Source organism: Centruroides sculpturatus, unplaced genomic scaffold (genome assembly GCF_000671375.1).
Source record: "Centruroides sculpturatus isolate CEXI.00-Female unplaced genomic scaffold, Cexi_2.0 scaffold1672, whole genome shotgun sequence".
NCBI lineage: Eukaryota > Metazoa > Arthropoda > Arachnida > Scorpiones > Buthidae > Centruroides > Centruroides sculpturatus.
Window position 1 is genome coordinate 84,027 of NW_019385888.1, and position 24,532 is coordinate 108,558.

At 26.6% G+C, this 24,532-nt stretch overlaps 1 protein-coding gene across 1 annotated transcript in view; it reads left to right on the forward strand.

Moving 5' to 3' along the window:
- Nucleotides 1–24,532, forward strand: part of LOC111612416 (protocadherin Fat 4-like) — a gene marked incomplete at its 3' end in the record, with an annotated part of 81,683 nt that overhangs the window by 13,616 nt on the left and 43,535 nt on the right. The window contains exons 2-22 of the mRNA XM_023353622.1: nucleotides 1,275–1,340; nucleotides 1,531–1,691; nucleotides 1,764–1,820; nucleotides 1,896–1,991; nucleotides 2,063–2,158; nucleotides 2,230–2,349; nucleotides 2,430–2,561; nucleotides 2,635–2,734; nucleotides 5,303–5,412; nucleotides 6,979–7,152; nucleotides 7,947–8,081; nucleotides 10,029–10,240; nucleotides 10,325–10,540; nucleotides 10,673–10,757; nucleotides 10,851–10,979; nucleotides 12,897–13,208; nucleotides 20,231–20,401; nucleotides 21,487–21,698; nucleotides 21,783–21,998; nucleotides 22,131–22,215; nucleotides 22,309–22,437. Coding sequence (XP_023209390.1) covers nucleotides 1,275–1,340; nucleotides 1,531–1,691; nucleotides 1,764–1,820; nucleotides 1,896–1,991; nucleotides 2,063–2,158; nucleotides 2,230–2,349; nucleotides 2,430–2,561; nucleotides 2,635–2,734; nucleotides 5,303–5,412; nucleotides 6,979–7,152; nucleotides 7,947–8,081; nucleotides 10,029–10,240; nucleotides 10,325–10,540; nucleotides 10,673–10,757; nucleotides 10,851–10,979; nucleotides 12,897–13,208; nucleotides 20,231–20,401; nucleotides 21,487–21,698; nucleotides 21,783–21,998; nucleotides 22,131–22,215; nucleotides 22,309–22,437 — 3,014 coding nt within the window. The remainder of the gene's footprint in view (nucleotides 1–1,274; nucleotides 1,341–1,530; nucleotides 1,692–1,763; nucleotides 1,821–1,895; nucleotides 1,992–2,062; nucleotides 2,159–2,229; nucleotides 2,350–2,429; nucleotides 2,562–2,634; nucleotides 2,735–5,302; nucleotides 5,413–6,978; nucleotides 7,153–7,946; nucleotides 8,082–10,028; nucleotides 10,241–10,324; nucleotides 10,541–10,672; nucleotides 10,758–10,850; nucleotides 10,980–12,896; nucleotides 13,209–20,230; nucleotides 20,402–21,486; nucleotides 21,699–21,782; nucleotides 21,999–22,130; nucleotides 22,216–22,308; nucleotides 22,438–24,532) is intronic.

Below are 24,532 nucleotides of genomic sequence, written 5' to 3' on the forward strand. Positions count from 1 at the left end.
TAATTATTGTAGTAGCGCACTATTTCCTAAATCAATTTTTTTTTTAAATTATTTTAATCTACATTTTAGAAATTAATTATAAGAAAGGAAGGATAGATTTTTATGTTATTAATTGCAGAAGCAATTTTTTTTTTTTTAACTGTTAGATGAGATACGTGTCGTAGAATAGAATAGACCAGATGTTTGCGATTATAGAAGAGAACCCGGGCAACCTGCTGAGGGGTTGAGGGAACCGAACACCACAGATTGATGTCCTGGAATTTGAGTTAATCTTTAGTTTAGGAAAGAAAGTTATTTTTAACGTCTAGAAAATATTTACGTTAGAAGTAAATAAAATGGTTTCTAAAATGTAGATCTTCTCTACAATTCTACAATGTAGATCTTCTCTACAATGTAGATTTTAAAAAGATTTTATGTGTGATTTGAATTGAAAAGTTTTACGTTGGAAAGCGTTTTTTATTTTTTAGTCAATGGGGTAGACAAGTTAAATGTAAGAAATGCTTTCAACCATAGTTGGCTGCATTTGTATATCAGGACTGTTTTCCGGTCGGGAAATCTATAAACTATTCGATCGAATTGATTTTTATTATCTAACTTAATTGTGTTTTGGACCACCCTTTGGAAAGTGGGTCACGTTGATGGGTTGTCCAAAAAAAAAAAATGGAACGAATCGATGGTTGGACATGATGATAACTTTATAAAAGTATGATTTATTTGAAAGCGAAACTCGAGATATGGGAGTTTCTTTAGAGACTTTTTTTTTTATGTATATTCTTAATATACAAAATACTTTAAAAGTTTTTAAGGCTTTTCGAGACATTCGTTAAGATTATAGATAATGGCTGTATAAAGAATTAACATAAAATAATTCAAGGTTAAGAAATTATAGAGAAAAGACATACAAAAAAAAAAAAAAAAAATAAAAGAGAAACAATTTTATAAAAGAATTCAAGGTTATTTACGTTTTATAAATGTTTTATCGTTATCTGTTAGGGCCAAAATTTGATATCTTAAAGACTGTATTATTAGTTTAAAAATTGATAAATAAACAGGTTAAGGAAAGAAATGGAGGGCTGCTGACAGAATAAAATTAGAAATGAGATTTAAAGTAAGGAAATAAACGTTGAAAAATAAGAGAGAATGAAGAAAATTAGGTAAGGGAAAAGACACGAGAAAACAATAGACAGAAACAAGCAATAAAATAAAGCAATATGTGATTAAATCCAGTTTATAGAATTTTTATTTATTTCTCATTTAAATTTTTTCTTTTGTAGCTTGTCAGTTTTATCCTCTGGGAGAAACTAGAAGATTCGAAAAAGTTGCAGAGAACATTCCTGTAGGTAAGTTGAAGGATTCTTCACATAAATATGTATGAGAATTTTTGCACGAAACTAGCACAATAGAATTATAAAAAAAAAAAACATTTAACAAAAAGAAGCTCCTTGTTCTAAATAGAATAATATAACTGAAATTCTTCTTAAAACAATACTACGAAAACTACAATTGCATAAATTAACTATACATTTACAGATCATGAAGTGTTTAGGGTTCAAGTATTTCCTAGAGTTGAGTTTCGAATGGATGCTATGGATAACAGTCTGAGCGATATACAGTATTTTAAAGCAGAAAATGTAGACGATAAAACAATTTCGGTTAAAGTGGCCAAATCTTTAGAAGATCTGGTAGATAAGGTAAAAGTAAAACATCATTATTTTCACCTAAACTCTCCGGGAGACAACTAATAATTCTTCTTAACGTTTCAGCACGATCCGCAAAGCGTGTTAAAGTTTAAACTGACTTGCAAAGGTTCTAGTGGAACGGTAAATAATATTTACGAGGTTTATTGGTTCGCAATTTATTTAAAATTAATCTATCTTTTCTGTTTTAATTCATAGGAGGAAGCATTTTTACCTGTAACCATATACATCGAGGATATCAACGATCACGCTCCAGAATTTCAAAATACTCCGTATCATCTGGAAGTAGATGAGGTAATATAAACAATATAATTTTTACAATCTGTTAAGTATGATTTAGTTTCATAGTTTATATAAATTTACAGTTAACTCCCGTGGGATTAACTGTATTCCGAGGAATTCACGCAGTAGACAGAGATAAACCAAATACCGCCAATTCCGACGTCACCTATTCGATTGTAGTAAGTTTTATTCTTTATTTTACATATTAAATTGAATTTTTACATAAAGATATATAAAAATTTCATTATAGGGTGGAAATGAAAATAATTCTTTCGCGCTATCTGATCCTATCGAAGGAATTTTAGTCGTTAACAAGCCATTAGATTTTGATCATGGAGTCAGAGAATTTCAAATAAAAATTCAAGCTTCGGTGAGTTTTTGATATTTACGATGAAATATTAATTAAGAGATGTCTCAGCAGGGATTTATTATTAATTTTTTTTTATACAGGATCACGGATCTCCTCATAGTTTATCTACACTAACCACGTTGACGATACGCGTCAAAGATTCTGATGATCAGAATCCCAAATTCACTCAGGATGTATATAAAACTAGTGTTTTAGAATCTTCTAAAGTTACTGTAAGTTATTACTCGTTATATACATTCGAAAATAATAATAATCTATATTAATTATTAAAATATTATACTTTAGGGTGCGCGAATTAGATCTAAATTAGTCTTGGAACCACCCATCCATGCTTATGATCAAGATCTTGGTATCAATGCTGCTCTACGCTACGACATTATACACGGTAAAATAAAATTTTTTGTTTGTTTTTACTCTCAATATATTGATATTAGTTACATTATATTATAGTCTATGTAGCATTAAATATACAGTCGACCCACCTATAACACTGTTGATAAATCCGTTTTATATGAATTCCATGTTGTACGAGTCGCTTAGATTATACAAATACGTGTGCCGGGCGGTGAACGGTTTATGTATTTGTAAAATCTAAGTGACTCGTACAACGTGGAATTCATATAAAACGGAATTATCAACAGTGTTATAGAGGGGTCGACTGTATATCGTATATAATTTATTAGCAATTTAACTTGTTTTTTTTTTGTTTCTTTGCCATTTCACAAGACAGGAAGCATTTAACGCTATGTTGATTATAATTACAGCTTGTATTATTTGTATTAGACAAGAAAATAGTGACAAGTTGTTTTACAATCGAGTAATTTTTAAAATTTTATAAAACAAACGGAGCAAATAAAAAGAAGGAGGGAGGAAAAAAAATGTCTTAAATTACTTAAATTACTTCCTGAAAAGTATTGGAAAGCAAGTGATTTTTTATTTTTCTTTCTTAATCTAATACAAAATTTTCTCTTTATCATCCAAAGATTTGTACTGAACCGTGCAATAAAACACATTCCCATAAAATCATTTTAATATTCTAATTATATCAATCAGTAATTTAACGATATAAAAATAGGATTATCTTTTTACTTTGTGTAGTAATTGTAACTTGTAATACAAGTTTTATTTCTAACTTTAGACTTTAATTTTAAGTTTTTAAATTAATTCGAATGTAAAATTAATATTTTTAAATTCCTATTTTTATTCAAAAAATTAAAAAAAAAAAATCTACATTGAAGTATAAAGAGAAACGAAAAAGAAAAAAAAAAAAAAGAAGCGAAAGTTTCTTGACAGACACGCCATAAAATCGTGAAAAGTTCTTCCCTCCTATAGATAAATGTCGTGAAGTAGAAAGAAATATATCTTAAGAAATTTATAGACAGCAGGTGCTTTTCTGTGTTTATTTTCTAAGAAATATTGGAAAAAATCTTAGTTACAGCACCATGTAATAATAAAATACAGCGCTGCAGTATTGTGTTTATATAGAATAAGTACTATAGAAGTTTTTTTTTTTGAGTTTTAGAAGAGTGTAAATTTAAAAAAAAAAAAAAAGAAATCTGTAAAAGAAGTTGGGAATATTGAGAGGGAACATACCAATCTTTAAAAAAGAAAAAAAAAAAAGGAAAAAAAGCAGTCCTTCCTCCCCACATTTGATGAATTAACTCCAAAGTCTTGTTTGTTTGGATAAGCTGTTTGAAGTATATCCAATCTAGATCTCTGTTATAGAAATATTATCCTCTCAACTAAATATAGAACTGTGTTTTAATTGTTTAAAGTTATCCTCTAAGTAAATTTATATATGATTTAAGCTCTTGAAATTTTTTTTAATTTTCCTACAATTAAGTGCTTGTTTTTTTTTTTACTTCATAGACAGTCCATTCTGTTTAAGTTCCTTTAAAAATAATCTTTTTTTTATTTTTTTTTTATTTAAAAAAAAAAGTAATGAAAATACTTTAAGATAATTGTCATAAATTATCTTTAAAATATTTGTATTATAGATTATTATTTTTAAAGTTATGTATTATTATTATTATTATAGGTTATAGATTATTAATAATATACTGTACCTATATATTCACATACTGTATATATGTGTAATTTGTGTTAATAATTTGAGATTAAGATCAAAATTCTTTAAAGTTATTAACTGTAAAATAACTTAAATTCAATACATTTGTAAAATTAATATATTATTAATGCAAAGTTTTGAAAATATATTATTATAAATATATTATATAAAAAACTTTATTGTAGTATAATATTACNCAGATAATATAAATATAAAATTTTTAAATATTATTATTATTATATATTTTTTTTTAATTTGAAAATGTTATTGAATTACTTTAAACAATTTTTTAACTTATTGTAAAATGCTCAATATTGTCTTTTTGAATTTATTTTTTTAATTTATTAAAGTAAATTAAATGTTAATATTACTGTTATGTTTCCTTTATTTAGATTTAAAATAATCAAAATAAAATTATTTAATGAATAAGTTATATTACTTGAATTCTACTAGTTTTTTATCTTTTAAAAAATCAAGCTAGAACTGCTCTTAACAAGAAAAAAAATAAAATATTTTCAAGTTCATTCAGGATTTTTGAATTTTAATCTGTTCTACATAATGCTTTTCTTTTATTCAGTTTTTTTTTTTAATATGAAAATGATTTTAATCTTATCTTAAATCTTCCATCATTCACAAAACCGGATATTTGAACTGATAATGTATTTTCATATAAATATTGATACATATAATATACCGAATATCAATATATTCTTTCTATAATACAGGAAGTTTCCTTTTGATACTTAAATTTATTATTCTTCTAACAGGTCTTGAATAGAATGAAATGTATTGCTGAACATGATAATTCTTTCATTGCATATTGAAACCAGTTTTTCATGATTTTAACTTATGTTAATACATAATAACGGAAAAATTTTCTTACAGGAAATGATCGCAAGTTTTTCGAGATGCACGAACAGACAGGAGAACTATATTTGGTCAAAGAAGTTGATTTGGAAACATTGTCTAATAAAATATTGGGATTACGTATACAGGTAGATAATATATCTAAAATTTAAGAATTACTGATTGATGCATTAAATTCTTGCTTGTTTTTCTACTAAAATTCAAATAAAATATGAAAATTTGAAGAAGTTGAATCCAGATTTACATAAAGAAATTATTTAAAAAATATATACAGTACTGCACTGTACCTCAGTTCACAGACCATGAACTTAAGATAATAATTATTTAATATTAGGTCCTAATTCTCCAATAAAATTTTTTTAATTTGACAATAGAAAGAAAACTGTAACCCAATTCATTAACCCAAATTAAATATAATTTATTCAATCATTATTTCATTGATAAAAGTAATTAATGCTTGTTTTATGTTGAGTTGAATGTTCTTGACAATTTGGAAACAAGTTTTTGTAATTTATTTGATTATTTTTTGTAATAATTAAGATTCCATTCTTCATTCTTAATTGTGAACAAGGAATTTATTAAAAAAAATGAAATAAAATTCAAATTTTGAAATTATAAAGAATTTGTCTTCAGGTTGGGTACATTGTGGAGAAAGTTTATAATGAAATTTACTTTTGTAATTTTGAATGAGTACCTTGCACCTGGCCTTTCATCATCTTACCTGCATGACCCAAATACCTATGTGACGTTACAAATGCACGAAATAGGTCACGTGGGATGGACTACCGGACTGTCAGAGAGACTGTACTTTGTCCAAATGACGCTCCACTAAAATTAACGAGTTCAGAAGCATTGAAGATGACCATTGGAATGTTGTTTACAAAAGAATAAACAATCGTGATAATCATTTAGAGAAAGTAAAGACATTGAAAGAAAAATTATTAAAGTTTAAACATATAAAAATTTTCATCTGTCATTATGAAATGTAGGGTAATCTATTTTTCTAGAATATGGATTACTAAATAGAATAACAATTTAGAAAGGATTAAGGAAAGTCAAAGTGAAATTATTCTTACAGGTCTTAAATGTATAATTTATTATGAAAAGTGATGATTATATCAGTAAATTAACAATTAAAATTTATTATAGTAAAATAAAATTGTAACAAACAATTTTAAGGTGAATGAAGGAAGAACTTGATTCTATTTGTAAATTAAAATTTAAAAATAAATTCAAGTAAAACTTTATATTCAAATTCTTTTTGAAAAAGTTATTTTTATTTCTCTAAAGATGAATTAAAAGAATACGGAGTAAGGAAGTAAAACACTAGGAAATTATTGATAGAAAACTTGAATTTAATTAGGGAAAAAGGACTTTTAATATTTCTACAATAAAAAATTTATACAGTAATAAATGAGTTAATATACTTAAATCAGTCTGAAAGGAAAAACATAGAAGAAATATAATTTAAATTAAATTGAAACTAGAACAATAAAAATTTCAAAAGTACAATACAGTATATTAAATTTAAAAATAGTAAATACAATGATTTTCCTTATTTTAAATATATAAAATTTAATTAAGTTATTAATATTTTTAAATATTATTATTATTATTATTAAAGTTTTATATCCTATAGTTTATAGTTACTAGCTTATATGAATTTTTATTGATTTTTGAACAATTATTTGCAGGCAACACAAATTGATAATGTTCTTCGTCAAGCAGTAGCAAAAGTAGATGTGGAAGTATTAGATGTAAATGATAATTCTCCTGTATTTGAATTTGATACGTATAACATCACTGTAATGGAAAATTTACCAATAGGATTTACTGTTGTTCAAGTTTATGCTTTGGATGAAGATTCTGTATGTATTGTTTTTATTTAAATTTGTTATGTAACTACAGTCGACCCCCTATAACACTGTTGATTATTCCGTTTTTATATGAATTCCATGTTGTACAAGTCACTTAGATTTTACAAATATGCGTGCCAGGCTGTGAATGGCTCACGTATTTGTAAAATCTAAGTGACTCATACAACATGGAATTCATATAAAACGGAATAATCAACAGTATTATAGGGGGGATCGACTGTACTTCAAATTTTTCTATCATTTTGTGACAGTCCATACCAATTAAACTAACATTTGACTTGTGCTACCAGTATCTAATAAATACTTCAGTAGCAATTATTTTAATCATTGACCCATATCAAAATTTTTAACTTTCTATTACATGTAGTATACATAACAAGAAAATAATAATGTTTGTTTTGTTTAATTATAATGAGATCACACATGGAGAATTTCAATTTAATTTTCTCTAGAGACTGAAAATTTAGAACAGTAAGATGAAAAAGCATTAAATACAAAAACTTTCATATGCAATTAAAAAAAAAAATGTTTAATTAATTTAACATAAAAAACATTATTGTAAATAGAGTCTATTGTTTGTTATGCTTAAATTAATTTTGAAAGCTTTTAAAATAATTTATTTTATTATTTAAAATATTTAATAAGTGAAAAAAAGCATTTGTTATATATATATATATATATAAAATGCCTATTTATAATAATTTATTTATTGAGTGTAAACATATTTATTTAATTTAAGAGATGTTTAAATGAGATTATAAACAGTAATATGTAAATATTTTCAGGGAGAAAATGGTCAATTCTTTTACAAGTTAGAAGAAGAATCAGATGCGTTTAATATTGATCCTCAAACTGGTGGAATTACAGTGAAAGATTCTTCTAAATTGGATAGAGAAACACAGGATCTTATCAGATTAAAAGTAATATTTTATTTATAAAATATATCAGAATTAATTTATATGATTACAAAAATATTTATTGCTATCCTAGTTGAAACAAAACTGTATAAAATGAAATAAAATTATTTATTTATTTATTTTTACAAATATTTCAAGCTGTGCAACAAGGCAAATGTGACTACCCCCATAAATACAAATATAAAAAACAAAATAATTAATTTAAAACAAATTAAAATTCTTAAATATACAAAATAAAACAAAATTGTTAGTTGACAGTATTATACAATATTTTTTACAGTAAAGTTTATATTTATGGTGGTTGAGATATGATAAGTTTTCTACTTTAATAATGAATTTTTGATGTCTACTAAAGAAGCTTCATTTATAAATGATAAATGCCAATTCTTATGCATAAATGCTAAATAATAAAATTAAAAAGTAAAACTGAAATGAAAATATTATTTATAAACTGGTATAAAATTTAATCTTTATAATTGATAGAAATGAAAGTAAAGAATTTTATTTATGTGATACACTTCTTGTCTACTCTTGTGTTCAATTATATGAGCGCTAAGGTGGCTTTTCTTTTTTTGCTAGACTTATTATACCATTTATTATTATTGTTATTATATTTATTATTATATATATTTTTATAGCAAAAGAGAAAAGCCACCTTAGTGCTCGTATAATTGAAAAGAATTTCATTATTGTCCTGTTTAAAAATGAAAGCAGTGCTGTAACTAGGCAGATGCAACAGTGCATAGGCCAAGGATGAAGGGGGGTTTTTGAAATAGGGTATTAAGAAATGATCAGTATTATATTTTTATTTTCAAATTTTGAATTTTTTGCCATGGGGCTGATTATGTAACATTTTCATTTAAAGTTAAAGATTAATTGACCATTTCTATAAAAGGGGAGCAAAAATAAAATCCTGCACAGGGCACACAAATAGCTAGTTACAGCACTGAATGAAAGTATAATCACTTTTAAAATTCACAAAGGATGATAATAGTTCAATTTAGATTCTAGTGCAGTTTNCCGACGTTTTTTAATCCGACATGCTCAGTAGTCCGACGCACCTCCCGTCAAGGTACCCGTCCCCGTTACGTGTCTGCTTGCACAGAAGCATGTCGCGATGTGAATCTCCCCATCCAATTCTTACTCGATGACACACATTTTGTGTGTTTTATGTGAGCAGTTCTGTTCAAACAGTTGGAGTAGAGAATATTGTAAGTTACTGCTAGCAAAACAATGCGAAATATGTAATTATTTTTGGTAATCCGGACACTTTTGGTAATCTGACACACCTTTGGTCCCATACCTGTCGGATTATCAAGGGACAACTGTATTTAAATAAAATAAGCTTATAAGACTACAGAGTACAATTAGTTCTAGTTTTATTGACTCTGACATTAGAAGAACACATTAAAACAATTTGAGGACTTGTTTATTATTAATTACCATACTATGAATTAATCCAAAATATAATTGAAGTAACATTACTTGCTGGCAGTAAAGAAATTTTAAATTGAAACAATTTAAAACTACTGCACTGCAAGCAAGCAATGATTAAAACAATTAATTTTTAATGTTTGTAACATTGTTTAAAGACTGATAATGATTGCTCATTATCAGTCATAAGTGTTGTCATCACATGACATGGTTGATGGTGTGAAATGGCAAGCTAAAAAAATGCTCATTAACTTGAAGATAATGATAACTATATCCAGAACTCTGTTTATAATAAGTAAAGTATTAGGAATATATTTTAACTTGGATGTTTTCAGACTTGCTAATTCTGATAGTTATACAACTGATAATATCTGTTATCACAACAAGATTTTACTGTACTTGAATAAATTTCATAAATGCTATAAATAAAAATTTAATATATATTTATATATATCATTTTTCTGTATATGTAAAATCTGATATAAAAATAATATATTCACAACAAAAATTTTTCAGGTAAGAGCAATTGATCCTGATTTGGGTAATAATGGATTAGTGCAATATTCTATTCAGCAAGACAGTGTAGGAAAGAGTGTACCATTCAGAATTACTTCATTGAATGGCTCTGTTGTCATAACTGAAGCATTCAGTAAAATAACTAAGAAACCTACTCGATATACTTTCTTTGTATTAGCTACTGATAGAGCATCAATTGAATCTGAAAGGAGGTATATAATTTATAATAATTTAAATAAATTTTGATTTATAACTTAAATGTGTTTAATTAAGAATAATATTAATACATTTTACAGGACGTCAACAGCTGTTGTAAATGTTGATATTATAGATGTGAATAATAATCCACCAGAATTTATAGGAGCACCATATGAAGCTTTTATTGGTGAATCATTACCACCTGGTGCATTTGTCTATCAGCTTCAAGCAAGAGATACTGATGTTAATACTGTATTAAGTTATAATATTGTTGGTGGAAATGATGAAAATCAGTTTACCATTGATCCTAAAACGTAAGTTTTTTCTATTAAAAATTTATCAGTGGATTAACATTAGAATCTGTTTAGATTAAAAGATTTAGATTTTTATTTTTATCCATAAAAACTTAAACTTATATCTTTTACATCACAAATAAATATTTATAGAGGGAGAATACATACAGCTGTTGTTATGGATTTTGAAAAGAGACAAAGTTATGATCTTGTTGTTCAAGCTTCTGATGGTATTAATGTATGAAAACATTTATTTTTAGTACATAACTCCTTAGCAATTATTATATTTTAAATAGTAAATTAATTTTTCTCTTATTTTTATATATTTTAGTCTGTTGTAGCTGGTTTGACTGTACATATTGTTGATATAAATGATCAACAGCCACGTTTCATTCACAATATTTACAATTTTAGTGTTTTTGAAGAATTGCAAGCAAATTTGACAGTTGGTTCAGTTCTGGTTAGTATTTAAATGAGTTTTTATTTGTATTTAATAATAAATATTTACATAGACAAAAAAAAACATTTTTGAAAATGAAATTAATACTTTTTTAACTTATACAATACTTAATCTTTTTGGTAATAATTTAAATTACTATAAATTTATCTGAAAACACTCAAATCTATAGTAATTATTAAATTACATTCATCTATGTACAAAGCAAAGTATGTATATTAAAATATTTATGCATTAATTAGATTTTAGGTGGTGAATACCTAATATAAATTTAACTAAATTTTAGAATTCTAATTTCTAGATCAAAAAAAACATTATTTTCAATTTAATCTCTCACCTTTGTTGCATGTGAATATATAATTTTAATTGATTTTAAAAAAATTTTCAGTTTATGCAAACTGTAAATGTTATTTAATCATTATCTGAGTTTTTTGTAAATAGTTGATTGTTTTTAAAACAAACATTAGATTCAAATTGCATCTCAATTTAAAGTATAATCTAACATAATCATTAGTAACATTTTACATTTGAATTAGATCTGAAATTAGAAGCATTTCTGTAAAAAAAAAATTGTAGACCTATAAATTTCCACTGTTGTCATCTGTATGTCTTTCTGTCTTTCCTTAATCTCGAGAACAGAATCAGATAGATGAAATCTGAGACCAGACATGGAAATCTTAGGAGCAGGAGGCCCTGATTAACTATATATGAACTTCCAATGCAAACTGGAAGTCATTATTTCAATTCAAAAATTTTCCCTGAAAGCAGTTAATAGATGATCAGTACAGCTCTATTGTTAAAGGAAAAGTATGATATTTAGGGGCAAGACACTATAGTACTAATTTGAAATGGAGAACATATATTTTAAATGAAATAAATTTAAAATATGATTAAAATTTGCTGCCTGGCATTGCGACCATGTTACAATAAATAATCGCTCGTCAGTTTTAAAAATCCCAAAAAAAGTCTAGTGATGTATGTTTTTTAATGTATCTTTAATTTTAATTTAATAGGTAAACATCAACAATTGCTTTTCACAGTTAAAAATTTTTATAAAATTTTAATGTTTTTCTTAGACTTCAGGTTACAGATAAAACATAAATTGCAGGGATAGTAATAATATTGTGAGAAATATTAGCCTTTGACGCATTTTTTAGAACAATTTATTACATGGTTTATTTTATATATTTTGTGTTATGATAATATGAAAATTAATTTTAACTTTTAGTTTATTTATATTTAAAATTATAACACATTTTAATCTTGAATTAACATTCTTAGATTTAAAATTTTTCTGCATTTTATGATAAACACATAATCTTTCTTCATTTAAATACATTCTAACATTTCCATACATTTCAACAATACTTTAAAAATATAAATAAATATCTTCAGAAACATTTCTTGACATATATGTTCTGCTCTTGTATAATTTCATTGTTTCTTATTTGAATTTCAGTCATGCCATACTTTTCATTTTTATAAGAAAATAATGTAGTCCTTATACATAATAAATAATAGATTAAAAAACATATATTAATTGTTAAAATATTTATATTTACTTCTAAATCCTGTCAAGAAAATTCTTTTTTAACATCTAATTTAGTTAAACACGTGTTGATCAAATAAATTTAACCAGATTTATCATTTTTCCGTAATGAACACAGCACATTTAACCAATATCCAGCAAAAAGAAGCTACAAGAAAGCAAACGTTTTCATCTGTGTTTGTCTGTTAAACCAAATTTTTTATTTGTTTTTGATACTATTTTTCTGTCCAATGTACAAAAAATAAAAAAAAATGAGATTGTAATTTATTTTTTAAATTGTAAATCTATATATTTGAAACTTAATCTATTTACACATTTCTTTTATATAATTATATTTATATTACATTAAATTATTTAATTTTAAAATTTAGGCAATTGATGCTGATTCTGGAAAAAATGCATTGGTGCAGTATAAAATATTAGGTGAACAGGGAAACAATGCATTCTTCATTGATCATGTGGGAAATATTTTAACCAGAAGAAGTTTGGATCGTGAAAAAGAGTCGTCGTTAGAATTTTTACTAGTTGCATTTGATGGAGGAACTCCTCAGTTGAGTGGTACTACTACTGTAATGATTCAGGTTGAAGATATTAATGATAATCCACCACATTTTGAATCAGATACATATATTGTAAATGTACCTGAAGAGGAAGACCCTCCTTATAAAGTTTTTCAAATAAAAGTAAGTTTATAATTATTATAATTTTGATTACCATTAATAAATTTAATTTAAATAATAAATTACATCCNTTTATTATTATATATATTTTTATAGCAAAAGAGAAAAGCCACCTTAGTGCTCGTATAATTGAAAAGAATTTCATTATTGTCCTGTTTAAAAATGAAAGCAGTGCTGTAACTAGGCAGATGCAACAGTGCATAGGCCAAGGATGAAGGGGGGTTTTTGAAATAGGGTATTAAGAAATGATCAGTATTATATTTTTATTTTCAAATTTTGAATTTTTTGCCATGGGGCTGATTATGTAACATTTTCATTTAAAGTTAAAGATTAATTGACCATTTCTATAAAAGGGGAGCAAAAATAAAATCCTGCACAGGGCACACAAATAGCTAGTTACAGCACTGAATGAAAGTATAATCACTTTTAAAATTCACAAAGGATGATAATAGTTCAATTTAGATTCTAGTGCAGTTTGTTCAATGATAGTCCAATTGTTTTATAAATTCTTTCCTATCATTGCACAAACTACACTGGAATTAAAATTGAACTACTATTATTCATTGTAAATTTTAAAAGTGATATAATTTATACAAGGTAGCTTCAAAATATTCCAAGAATTGGTTTATTACTCAAAAGTATGTGTACAATTGATAAATTAAGCAATGTGTCCTTCAAAATATTGTCCTTCAGTAACCACACACTTTTACTAATGCTGGTATAGCTGCTGAAAACATTCTTGGAAGCCATCTTGTGACAGTGCCTGCAACACAGATGTTACACTTTGTATAACCTCATCCATATTCTTGAAGTAGTGTCCCTTGATGGCATCTTTCAAGAAGGTAGGGGAGCCAGAGAAAGAGTATCAGGAAAGAGGTAGAAATTGAATGAGGTCTGCTGTGAGCATTTATGGCACTGTGTGTTGGCAACGTGGTGCATGTTTAATTGATCATGCAGGATGGAATGACAACTTCCAACCAAAATGCCTGCTGTCTTGGTGATATGCTCAATTGACAGCTGTCTGTCTGATCTCACAATCTTGCCTACAACCGACACTTTATCCTCAGACATTGATGTTGACAGATGACCACTTCGCAAATCAAAAGCGATAAACTCTCATTCCTCACAAAAGCATTTTTGCCAGTCATAAACTTGAGAATACTTCATGGAAGACTCAACATAGTCCTGAAGCATCTTCAAGACGCCAGAAGGTTTTTTTCTCCAATAACACACAAAATTTGATATTTGCATGTTGTTCTTCCACAGACATTTTTTCCAGACTGTTTCACAATGTCTCACTAACACAACCTTCAATGAATGGTAACTGTGTCATCTTTGCAGTGAGTACGGATTTGTTTGAACATATTTCTCTATTCCTGACAGGTTTAACTAAGACACGCATTACATGTTCCCTTTTTCATTGCTTTTAATTGACTAACCTAGCATAATTTCGGGAACTTTTTGAAGCTACCTTGTATAACTTTGTATTTGCTTTATTTAATTATAATAAATATAATATGTTCAATATTATATAGTCCTGCAATGCTGATATAGGCTACAGTGTTTTAAATTTTTATACATTGGAAAAATTCAATGTATAAAAATTTATTTGAATGGCTTCAAATAATTATATGCTACTATTAAAATAACCAGAATTTTTTAAAAGATCAATGCTAGATGAACAAGAATTTGTTAAATGAGTTGGGGTTCTTTTTACTGTGATTAAAAATTTTGTAGCTATCTAATACATTTCCTAAAATTACTTTATAAGTAAAGATAACTTATTTATTTAAATTTACTATGCATTTTGGAATTATCTTAAAAAAGTTTGTTATTTAATAAATAATTTCCTTTTTTTTATGCATCATTGTAATCATTTAAAAAATGGAATCAATGTTTTGATAACTACAGACTAGCAAAACAACATTTATAATGAATTAACATATAGGCTCTACTGCAGAATTTAACATGTTTGAAACTACTACATTCAGACAATAAACAGTAAAAAATGAGGTTACAATATTAAAAAGTGAAATAGTGTTTTTCAATATTTTTTAATAAAAATATTAAAGAAAACTCAGAAATTTATAAAATGTGTTCACTGTACATAGAAAAACATTTCAATGATCTTTTTGTACTGCTAATATTAATAGTCATTTGTCTAGATATATAAGTTGATTGCCATTGAGAAATGACTTAATATCTTTGATTGAATGCTGGATGGTTAATATTCTATAACACATAGCCTAATTTTATTCTTTATACTATGATTGTAAATGAGACTGGACATAGTTTTTATAAAACTGCAAAAAAAGAAGTTTTTAGATAGTTGTCTACTTAGACATCAAAATTTTTGAATGTTACACATTTTGCTATATATTCTTCAGAGCTGTGGGGAAGATGAAAAGTCTGTATAAAACAATGTAATGCTATACAGCTATCATTTTAATTATAAGCTTTGCTGTAGTTCCATGTATCATCCAAAGGAGCATTATTAATTGATTTGGCATACATTTTCCCTCCTTTCTTTAATGGGAAACAATTAGATATGTTGAATTTTCAAAACAAATAATTCAATGATTCCTAAAAAATTTTAATTTGAGAACAGAATAGAAATTTTTATATTAATTGAATATGATAGTAATCATTCCAGAGATCCTTTTAAATGAAACAAATTTAGTGTAATGTTTAAATTATGAAAAATTATATATAAATTTTTATAGATACTAAATCATGGAAAATGTGTAGAAAACTACAAAAAAAAGTTATTAAAAAATATAAGTAATTGCAGGATCCTTATCAAAGTATGCTCCATCAATTAAAATATAATAGTTTTATGATATATAATCATTCTTATGTAGTCTACAGTTGATCAACTTATAATGACCGAATATTTAGTGCTTATATTTGCATATTATCTATATTTTGTCAGAAATAATTTATGATTTATCATTAATGTAAAGTATTTACTTATACTTCATGCTGTCAATGATAAATAAATATTTTATAATGTTTAAATATTCAGGAGAGAATCATTAAAAAAAATGACTGTGCAATCATGTCTCCGCCAATAAATTATAACACTCTACGTAGTGAAATACTTTATATTTAGCACTTGTTGATTTTGTAATTATAAAGAATATAATACTATCAATTTACTTCATTAATATTTAATACCTTAGTATATTCCTAAAAAATTAATAGGGTAGCATTCAAGCCCCTCCCAATATATCTTTCTATCTCATTACTAATGACATGAAAGAATGGTTGTTGCTATTGTGTAGTTTATGATAATGAGATCATAAGAATAATAAATGATTTATTTTTTAGTATGCAAGAAAGCTGAACCATTTCCTGTAATGTTAATATATCTCTTTGAACATATCCTATGCTTACATGTAAAACCACAATTGGAAAATTTGTACAGTGCAGAAAGATTTTAAAAATGATTATTTTCTTAAGTAGGCTGCTGAATAGTTTAAATTTATATAATTTAGTCCAATTGTATTCAGTTATCATTATCAAAATTGTAAACATGTGACAGCATAGACCTAATAAATAATATGCGAAAAATATTTTTATACAAGGAAATAATTTGCTGTTTGGTTATTTTTGCCTGGAGATTGAATATCTTGAAGTTTTAACATAAAAGTTTCATATTTATTATACATAAAGGTTATTTTTCGAAAATAGAGCTAACAAAAAGAAAAAGTATATCTGATAACCTGATTTGTAAGGTGATAAATAGCTTTTTCCCTTGTTGTCTCTGCCAAAACAATTAAATAGCTTAAAAAAATTAATGTTCTCATAGTGAATGTAGAGATAGATAGATAAATCATTCATTAGTAATATGGGAAAGCCCCTATATTAGATCCACTTAACATATTTTTCACTATAATTACAGTTGTATGAGAGCTAAAACAAATCTCCATATTGTGGCTTAGATATTTCATTACATGTGGCCATTTATTCAAGAATTTACTATCAATTGCAATCAAATATATAACACAATATAATACACTTTGAAAAAAGAAACGTCACAGATTGTTAAAGGAAAAGTATGATGTACAGGGGCAAGCCACTAGTAATTTGAGATGGAGAGCATATATTTTAAATTAAATAAATTAAAAATGATTAAAAATTGCAACTCGGCTTTTTAAGAATTTAGAATTCATATGTTTTTTAGAATTTATATTAATACCAGTATCAAAATTATGGTATGCTGGTGTGTAGCTATGGGGAGCTGTGAGGTGGCTGTCCCATGAAAATACAATAGCCCCCTGGCTTAATAAGCTGTTCCCGTAGGCAGTGTATATTAATATTGAAATATATGCGTTCGCTTTCTCATGTAAACTTAAACTATTGTTACATTTTTTTTTACAAAGGGGAAAAATACCAGTCATTTGCTACAATCTTGTTTTCTTTGTGATGGGTTTGGGTCTTAATTTTTTTTTTCCCAGCTGCTATATATAACAGAGGAAAAGTATGGCGATCAGTAAAAAAATGACCCCTTTTCCAAGAATTTTACATTTTTGTACTCAGGCGGCATTGAAACGCAAAAGTATTTGGGATTTCTTCTGTATGTATGGATGTGTGGGGGGGGTGAGATTTTGCTCATCTACTTTGAAGTTTAATAATTCCTGTGCCTTTTGTCAAAAATTTCTGAAATTTTACAGGGAGGTTTCTGTATTTAGAGGATTGATGATATTAACATTTTAAATGGTTAAAGGTTAAGGGTTGGGAAAATAGAAGATGTCAAGTGTCACATCTTGAGTGAGGTAGAACTTAATGATTTTACTCGTTATTACCATTTGTATTTTTTTTTGTTTTTTTTTGTTTTGTATAAAACTCATCTCTATTTTCAAAATTAAGCCTTTTGTCATTTTGTAATAAATAATTCATAATATAAAAACTTTTTCTAATAAAATATCATACAGATGGCATTACACGCAATTTTAAATGTTTTTGCTGAAAAGTTATGAGACCATTGCTGTGTTTCTTTTTTCTAAATGTGCTTGTTTACCTGTTTAATAATTGCTGTTTTTAATAATTTTATTTTTTATGCAATTGTTTTACTACAAAATTTGTAGTAAAATAATTTTTCTGTATGTGTGAATTTTAGTATGTGGGGAATATGATTTTGTTCCTCTTTGAAGCTTAATAACTCCTGTGCTTTTTTGTCGAAAATTTTTGAAATTTTGCAGGGATGTTTATTTATTAGGGGATTGATGCTATTAAATTTTGGTGGATAAAGGTGGAAGAGGTGGGAGATAATGGGTCTTTAAGTCAGACCCTACACAAGGAGGGTCTGACTTAATGGCGATTTTACTTCTTATAAGCAATTACAATTTTTTTCAAACCCATTACTACTCTCAAAATGAAGCTTTTTGTCATTTTATAATAATTATAAATATAAAAAGTTCTTTTTAACAAAATACCGTAACAGATGGCACCACCAAATGTTGCTGGGAAAGTTAAGCAACTCGTTGCTGGATTTTAACAGTTGAAATTATTTTCCTCTTGTAGTGCATTCTAGTAGCCAATATCCATTATTTGTGGTGAAATTTTCTACAAGCAGAACATCAGATGAAATACAGCAAAAATATTTGTATAATATAAGTTACTTTGACCAGTTATAGTCATTTAATTAAACAACTGCATAACTTTGAGATACTCTGCCTAATGTTTTTGCTGTTATTGGTCCTATTGGTAGATACTGTATGTAATCAAATCCATTGTTATTCTCGATAACAATAGATGTATGCAGCATAAGTATGTATAAACTGTATAAAGTTTTAGTCAGTTCTAACATGTCAGTTTTATCCACCCATCTTGCCAGTTTAAATGGTAAGCCAAGGTTAACTGGTATGCAAATTGGCAATGTCTTTTTTCTTTCAACAGTAAAATGATTTCAATTCAAATTGTTCTATAAATTTAACTATTTAAACATAATTCTCATTTTTATTTTGATAAAGAAACCTGACATCTTGTAATTATAGCTATATATATTAAAAAATTAGAATAAGTATTGTACATTTTAATTGGAATTAAAATAAAAAGTACAGGGAGACACGCTACATATGAATGAAATATCTATTAATAAATTGTTAGTTAAATACAGTATATCGTATGATTATTGTTAAACTAAAGTAAATTTTGTGACAAACAACACTAAAAATTTGGCAACCATCTTTTATATTATCAAAATTCAGAGTCGTCAAGAGGGGAGCTGGGCATTTTTCCTTGGATCCAGAGAAAGCTTAGAGCCCCTCATGGTTAATTCCCCCTATAAATTAACGTTTTTGCAAAGAAAAAAATAAAATCTTTAAGACTGCTTTTTATTAATAAAGAAACAATTTATTTATTTCCTTTGTTGTTACATAAAATAAATGACAAAAGAGGCCTGCTCTATCCTGATTCTTCCTATAAGCTCTTGACAGTCCTGTTAAAATTACATATGATATGATAATCTGAGAATCATTAAATTGAAAACAGAATTTATAAATTAATTTATTTGAAGTATAAAAATTAGCATTCAAAGATCTGAATGGCAAAAGACTCATGAAAATTTATAAAATTGATGAGAAAGAGAAAATTGCAGAAAAAAATGATAGTTGAAAATGTATATTTATTTATTTAATGAATATTATAAGATGTAATTTATATAAAATAAAAAATATATATAAATTGATGATAAGATGTAACAAGAATAGATTTTTTAATGTTTCAGGCATTTTCTAGATTATAAAAAAAAAAATCATTTATAAGTACATTTCTTTTATAAACTATTGCATATTTTAAAATTAATTTTAATGGATTTCATAAATTGTTTAAACTATATTTGTAAAGTAGCTATTTATTTCTTAATTTTGCTAACAAAATTAAGAAATAAATAGCAAAATTTTATTATGTCCACAAATGTTTAATTATAATGAACTTAAAACTATTAATAATTTAATTTCTTTAGTTTTTGTATTATATTTATGTTAATTATAATTTTATGAATATATTTCCTAACAATTTAGGTTTTGGCTGTTGAGAAAAAACCAAATGTTAATCCAGAAGCTAAGAAAAGCACAACAACAGTAGAAATACATTTATTAGATGCCAATGATAATAATCCACAGTTTGTTCCTGAAAGCATATATAATTTTCATGCTACAGAGCTTGAACTTCCTGGAACTATTATTGGCAATGTAAGTGTACGAAAGTTAAAATTATATTTATTTAAATTCTAACATGAGAACATGTTTATTATATACAGTATGATTCACTTAGTGTAATCACTTTGGGATTTCTTAAAATGATGATATATAATAACTGATTGATAATACAGTTGTCCCTCTATAGTCCGACGTTTTTTAATCTGACATGCTCAGTAGTCTGACGCACCTCCCGTCAAGGTACCCGTCCCCGTTACGTGTCTGCTTGCACAGAAGCATGTCGCGATGTGAATCTCCCCATCCAATTCTTACTCGATGACACACATTTTGTGTGTTTTATGTGAGCAGTTCTGTTCAAACAGTTGGAGTAGAGAATATTGTAAGTTACTGCTAGCAAAACAATGCGAAATATGTAATTATTTTCGGTAATCCGGACACTTTTGGTAATCTGACACACCTTTGGTCCCATACCTGTCGGATTATCAAGGGACAACTGTATTTAAATAAAATAAGCTTATAAGACTACAGAGTACAATTAGTTCTAGTTTTATTGACTCTGACATTAGAAGAACACATTAAAACAATTTGAGGACTTGTTTATTATTAATTACCATACTATGAATTAATCCAAAATATAATTGAAGTAACATTACTTGCTGGCAGTAAAGAAATTTTAAATTGAAACAATTTAAAACTACTGCACTGCAAGCAAGCAATGATTAAAACAATTAATTTTTAATGTTTGTAACATTGTTTAAAGACTGATAATGATTGCTCATTATCAGTCATAAGTGTTGTCATCACATGACATGGTTGATGGTGTGAAATGGCAAGCTAAAAAAATGCTCATTAACTTGAAGATAATGATAACTATATCCAGAACTCTGTTTATAATAAGTAAAGTATTAGGAATATATTTTAACTTGGATGTTTTCAGACTTGCTAATTCTGATAGTTATACAACTGATAATATCTGTTATCACAACAAGATTTTACTGTACTTGAATAAATTTCATAAATGCTATAAATAAAAATTTAATATATATTTATATATATCATTTTTCTGTATATGTAAAATCTGATATAAAAATAATATATTCACAACAAAAATTTTTCAGGTAAGAGCAATTGATCCTGATTTGGGTAATAATGGATTAGTGCAATATTCTATTCAGCAAGACAGTGTAGGAAAGAGTGTACCATTCAGAATTACTTCATTGAATGGCTCTGTTGTCATAACTGAAGCATTCAGTAAAATAACTAAGAAACCTACTCGATATACTTTCTTTGTATTAGCTACTGACAGAGCATCAATTGAATCTGAAAGGAGGTATATAATTTATAATAATTTAAATAAATTTTGATTTATAACTTAAATGTGTTTAATTAAGAATAATATTAATACATTTTACAGGACGTCAACAGCTGTTGTAAATGTTGATATTATAGATGTGAATAATAATCCACCAGAATTTATAGGAGCACCATATGAAGCTTTTATTGGTGAATCATTACCACCTGGTGCATTTGTCTATCAGCTTCAAGCAAGAGATACTGATGTTAATACTGTATTAAGTTATAATATTGTTGGTGGAAATGATGAAAATCAGTTTACCATTGATCCTAAAACGTAAGTTTTTTCTATTAAAAATTTATCAGTGGATTAACATTAGAATCTGTTTAGATTAAAAGATTTAGATTTTTATTTTTATCCATAAAAACTTAAACTTATATCTTTTACATCACAAATAAATATTTATAGAGGGAGAATACATACAGCTGTTGTTATGGATTTTGAAAAGAGACAAAGTTATGATCTTGTTGTTCAAGCTTCTGATGGTATTAATGTATGAAAACATTTATTTTTAGTACATAACTCCTTAGCAATTATTATATTTTAAATAGTAAATTAATTTTTCTCTTATTTTTATATATTTTAGTCTGTTGTAGCTGGTTTGACTGTACATATTGTTGATATAAATGATCAACAGCCACGTTTCATTCACAATATTTACAATTTTAGTGTTTTTGAAGAATTGCAAGCAAATTTGACAGTTGGTTCAGTTCTGGTTAGTATTTAAATGAGTTTTTATTTGTATTTAATAATAAATATTTACATAGACAAAAAAAAAACATTTTTGAAAATGAAATTAATACTTTTTTAACTTATACAATACTTAATCTTTTTGGTAATAATTTAAATTACTATAAATTTATCTGAAAACACTCAAATCTATAGTAATTATTAAATTACATTCATCTATGTACAAAGCAAAGTATGTATATTAAAATATTTATGCATTAATTAGATTTTAGGTGGTGAATACCTAATATAAATTTAACTAAATTTTAGAATTCTAATTTCTAGATCAAAAAAAACATTATTTTCAATTTAATCTCTCACCTTTGTTGCATGTGAATATATAATTTTAATTGATTTTAAAAAAATTTTCAGTTTATGCAAACTGTAAATGTTATTTAATCATTATCTGAGTTTTTTGTAAATAGTTGATTGTTTTTAAAACAAACATTAGATTCAAATTGCATCTCAATTTAAAGTATAATCTAACATAATCATTAGTAACATTTTACATTTGAATTAGATCTGAAATTAGAAGCATTTCTGTAAAAAAAAAATTGTAGACCTATAAATTTCCACTGTTGTCATCTGTATGTCTTTCTGTCTTTCCTTAATCTCGAGAAATAAGTTAGATAGATAAAAGTCGAAACCAAATATGAAAAACTTAGGAGCACTCCAATGAAAACCGGAAGTCACGTTACTTCAATTCCAAATTTTCCCTCTAAATGGAGTTAGATAATCGGCTCGACTCTATTGTTAAAGAAGAAGTATAGTGTAGAGAGGCATGACAACCACTAGAAGAAGTGAGAACATTGTGACGAAAAGTTGCAGCCCGGCATTGTTAGGATGTGACAACAAATAATCGCTGTTTAGAATAAGTTTAGTTTATTTGGTTAGGGCAACGTGACACCCGAGCGATCTGCAGAGGGATATGCATCCCCGGAAGACTTTTATGCAAAGCTGGATTGTAGGTGTTACTAACGTGAATAAAACCCGAAAAACTTCACGTGGCCGGGCTGGAAACGTGAAGTTAGTAACCATTGGCCATGCCCAAACCCATGACACACGAACTACCAGAGATTAACTCGGTTATTGGAGGACACTTATTAGAACTACCGTTCAGAAATGAAAAAAACACAGTTGTTAGATGTGGAAAATACATACTTATAGACTTACTATAGACTTTTCACAGAGTAACACTTTCGATTGCAAGCAAGCGCTATGTACTGTACAGTACGGGACTGTACTATACTGTACTACCTGCCTCAGTAATGATACTACATTTATGCCATTGAAAGAAGCCATGTTGCATGTTTATATCTTTAATACACTATTGTACAGTATAAATATACATTTTAATCAAATATATTAGCTTGAAAGTATTGATAATAAATTTAAGTTAGAATTACTTGGAAAAATCCTTGTATAAGCTTGTTACAACGTATTTCTATTTATGCATATATGTAGAAGTAACAGCTAATTTTACACAGTTGAAACTATATATAATTTGATATTGTAATAATTGTTTAAAATTATAGTTAGAAATTTATTTAAAAGCATCTAAAATACAAATCTTACATACATTTTATAAACAAAATTATAATTTACAACCAATCATCTTTGTATAGGCCTACAATGTATACAGTAGATTTATATACTTTCATCAATACATAAATTATATTTACAGTATTACTTTAGTTATTAAGTCGATTTTCGTAAGTATGTTTTTGAATGGCACGTGTTTTACGTCTCATGGTTCCGTCTGACGACAATAATAAACTGATGTGAAAGAAATTCAATTTTAAATATTATAAAAACAAATAAATAAATAAAAGAAAAACATCTCTGTCACACCACAATAAATTTAGTTAGAGATCTATTATTATACGATGTACAGTACGGTTACGTTATTTCGCACGCTATCTTACTTCAATTACTCACTACTTAGGGGAGACCGGGGCAAGATCGGCATGTTAAGCTTTACTTAAATTTTGTGTAATAAATACTGCTGTAAACTGAAAAAAAAGCTTTGCATATTGTCTATTGGAATGTTACCTTACTATAGAACTGGTTAAAATCAGTTT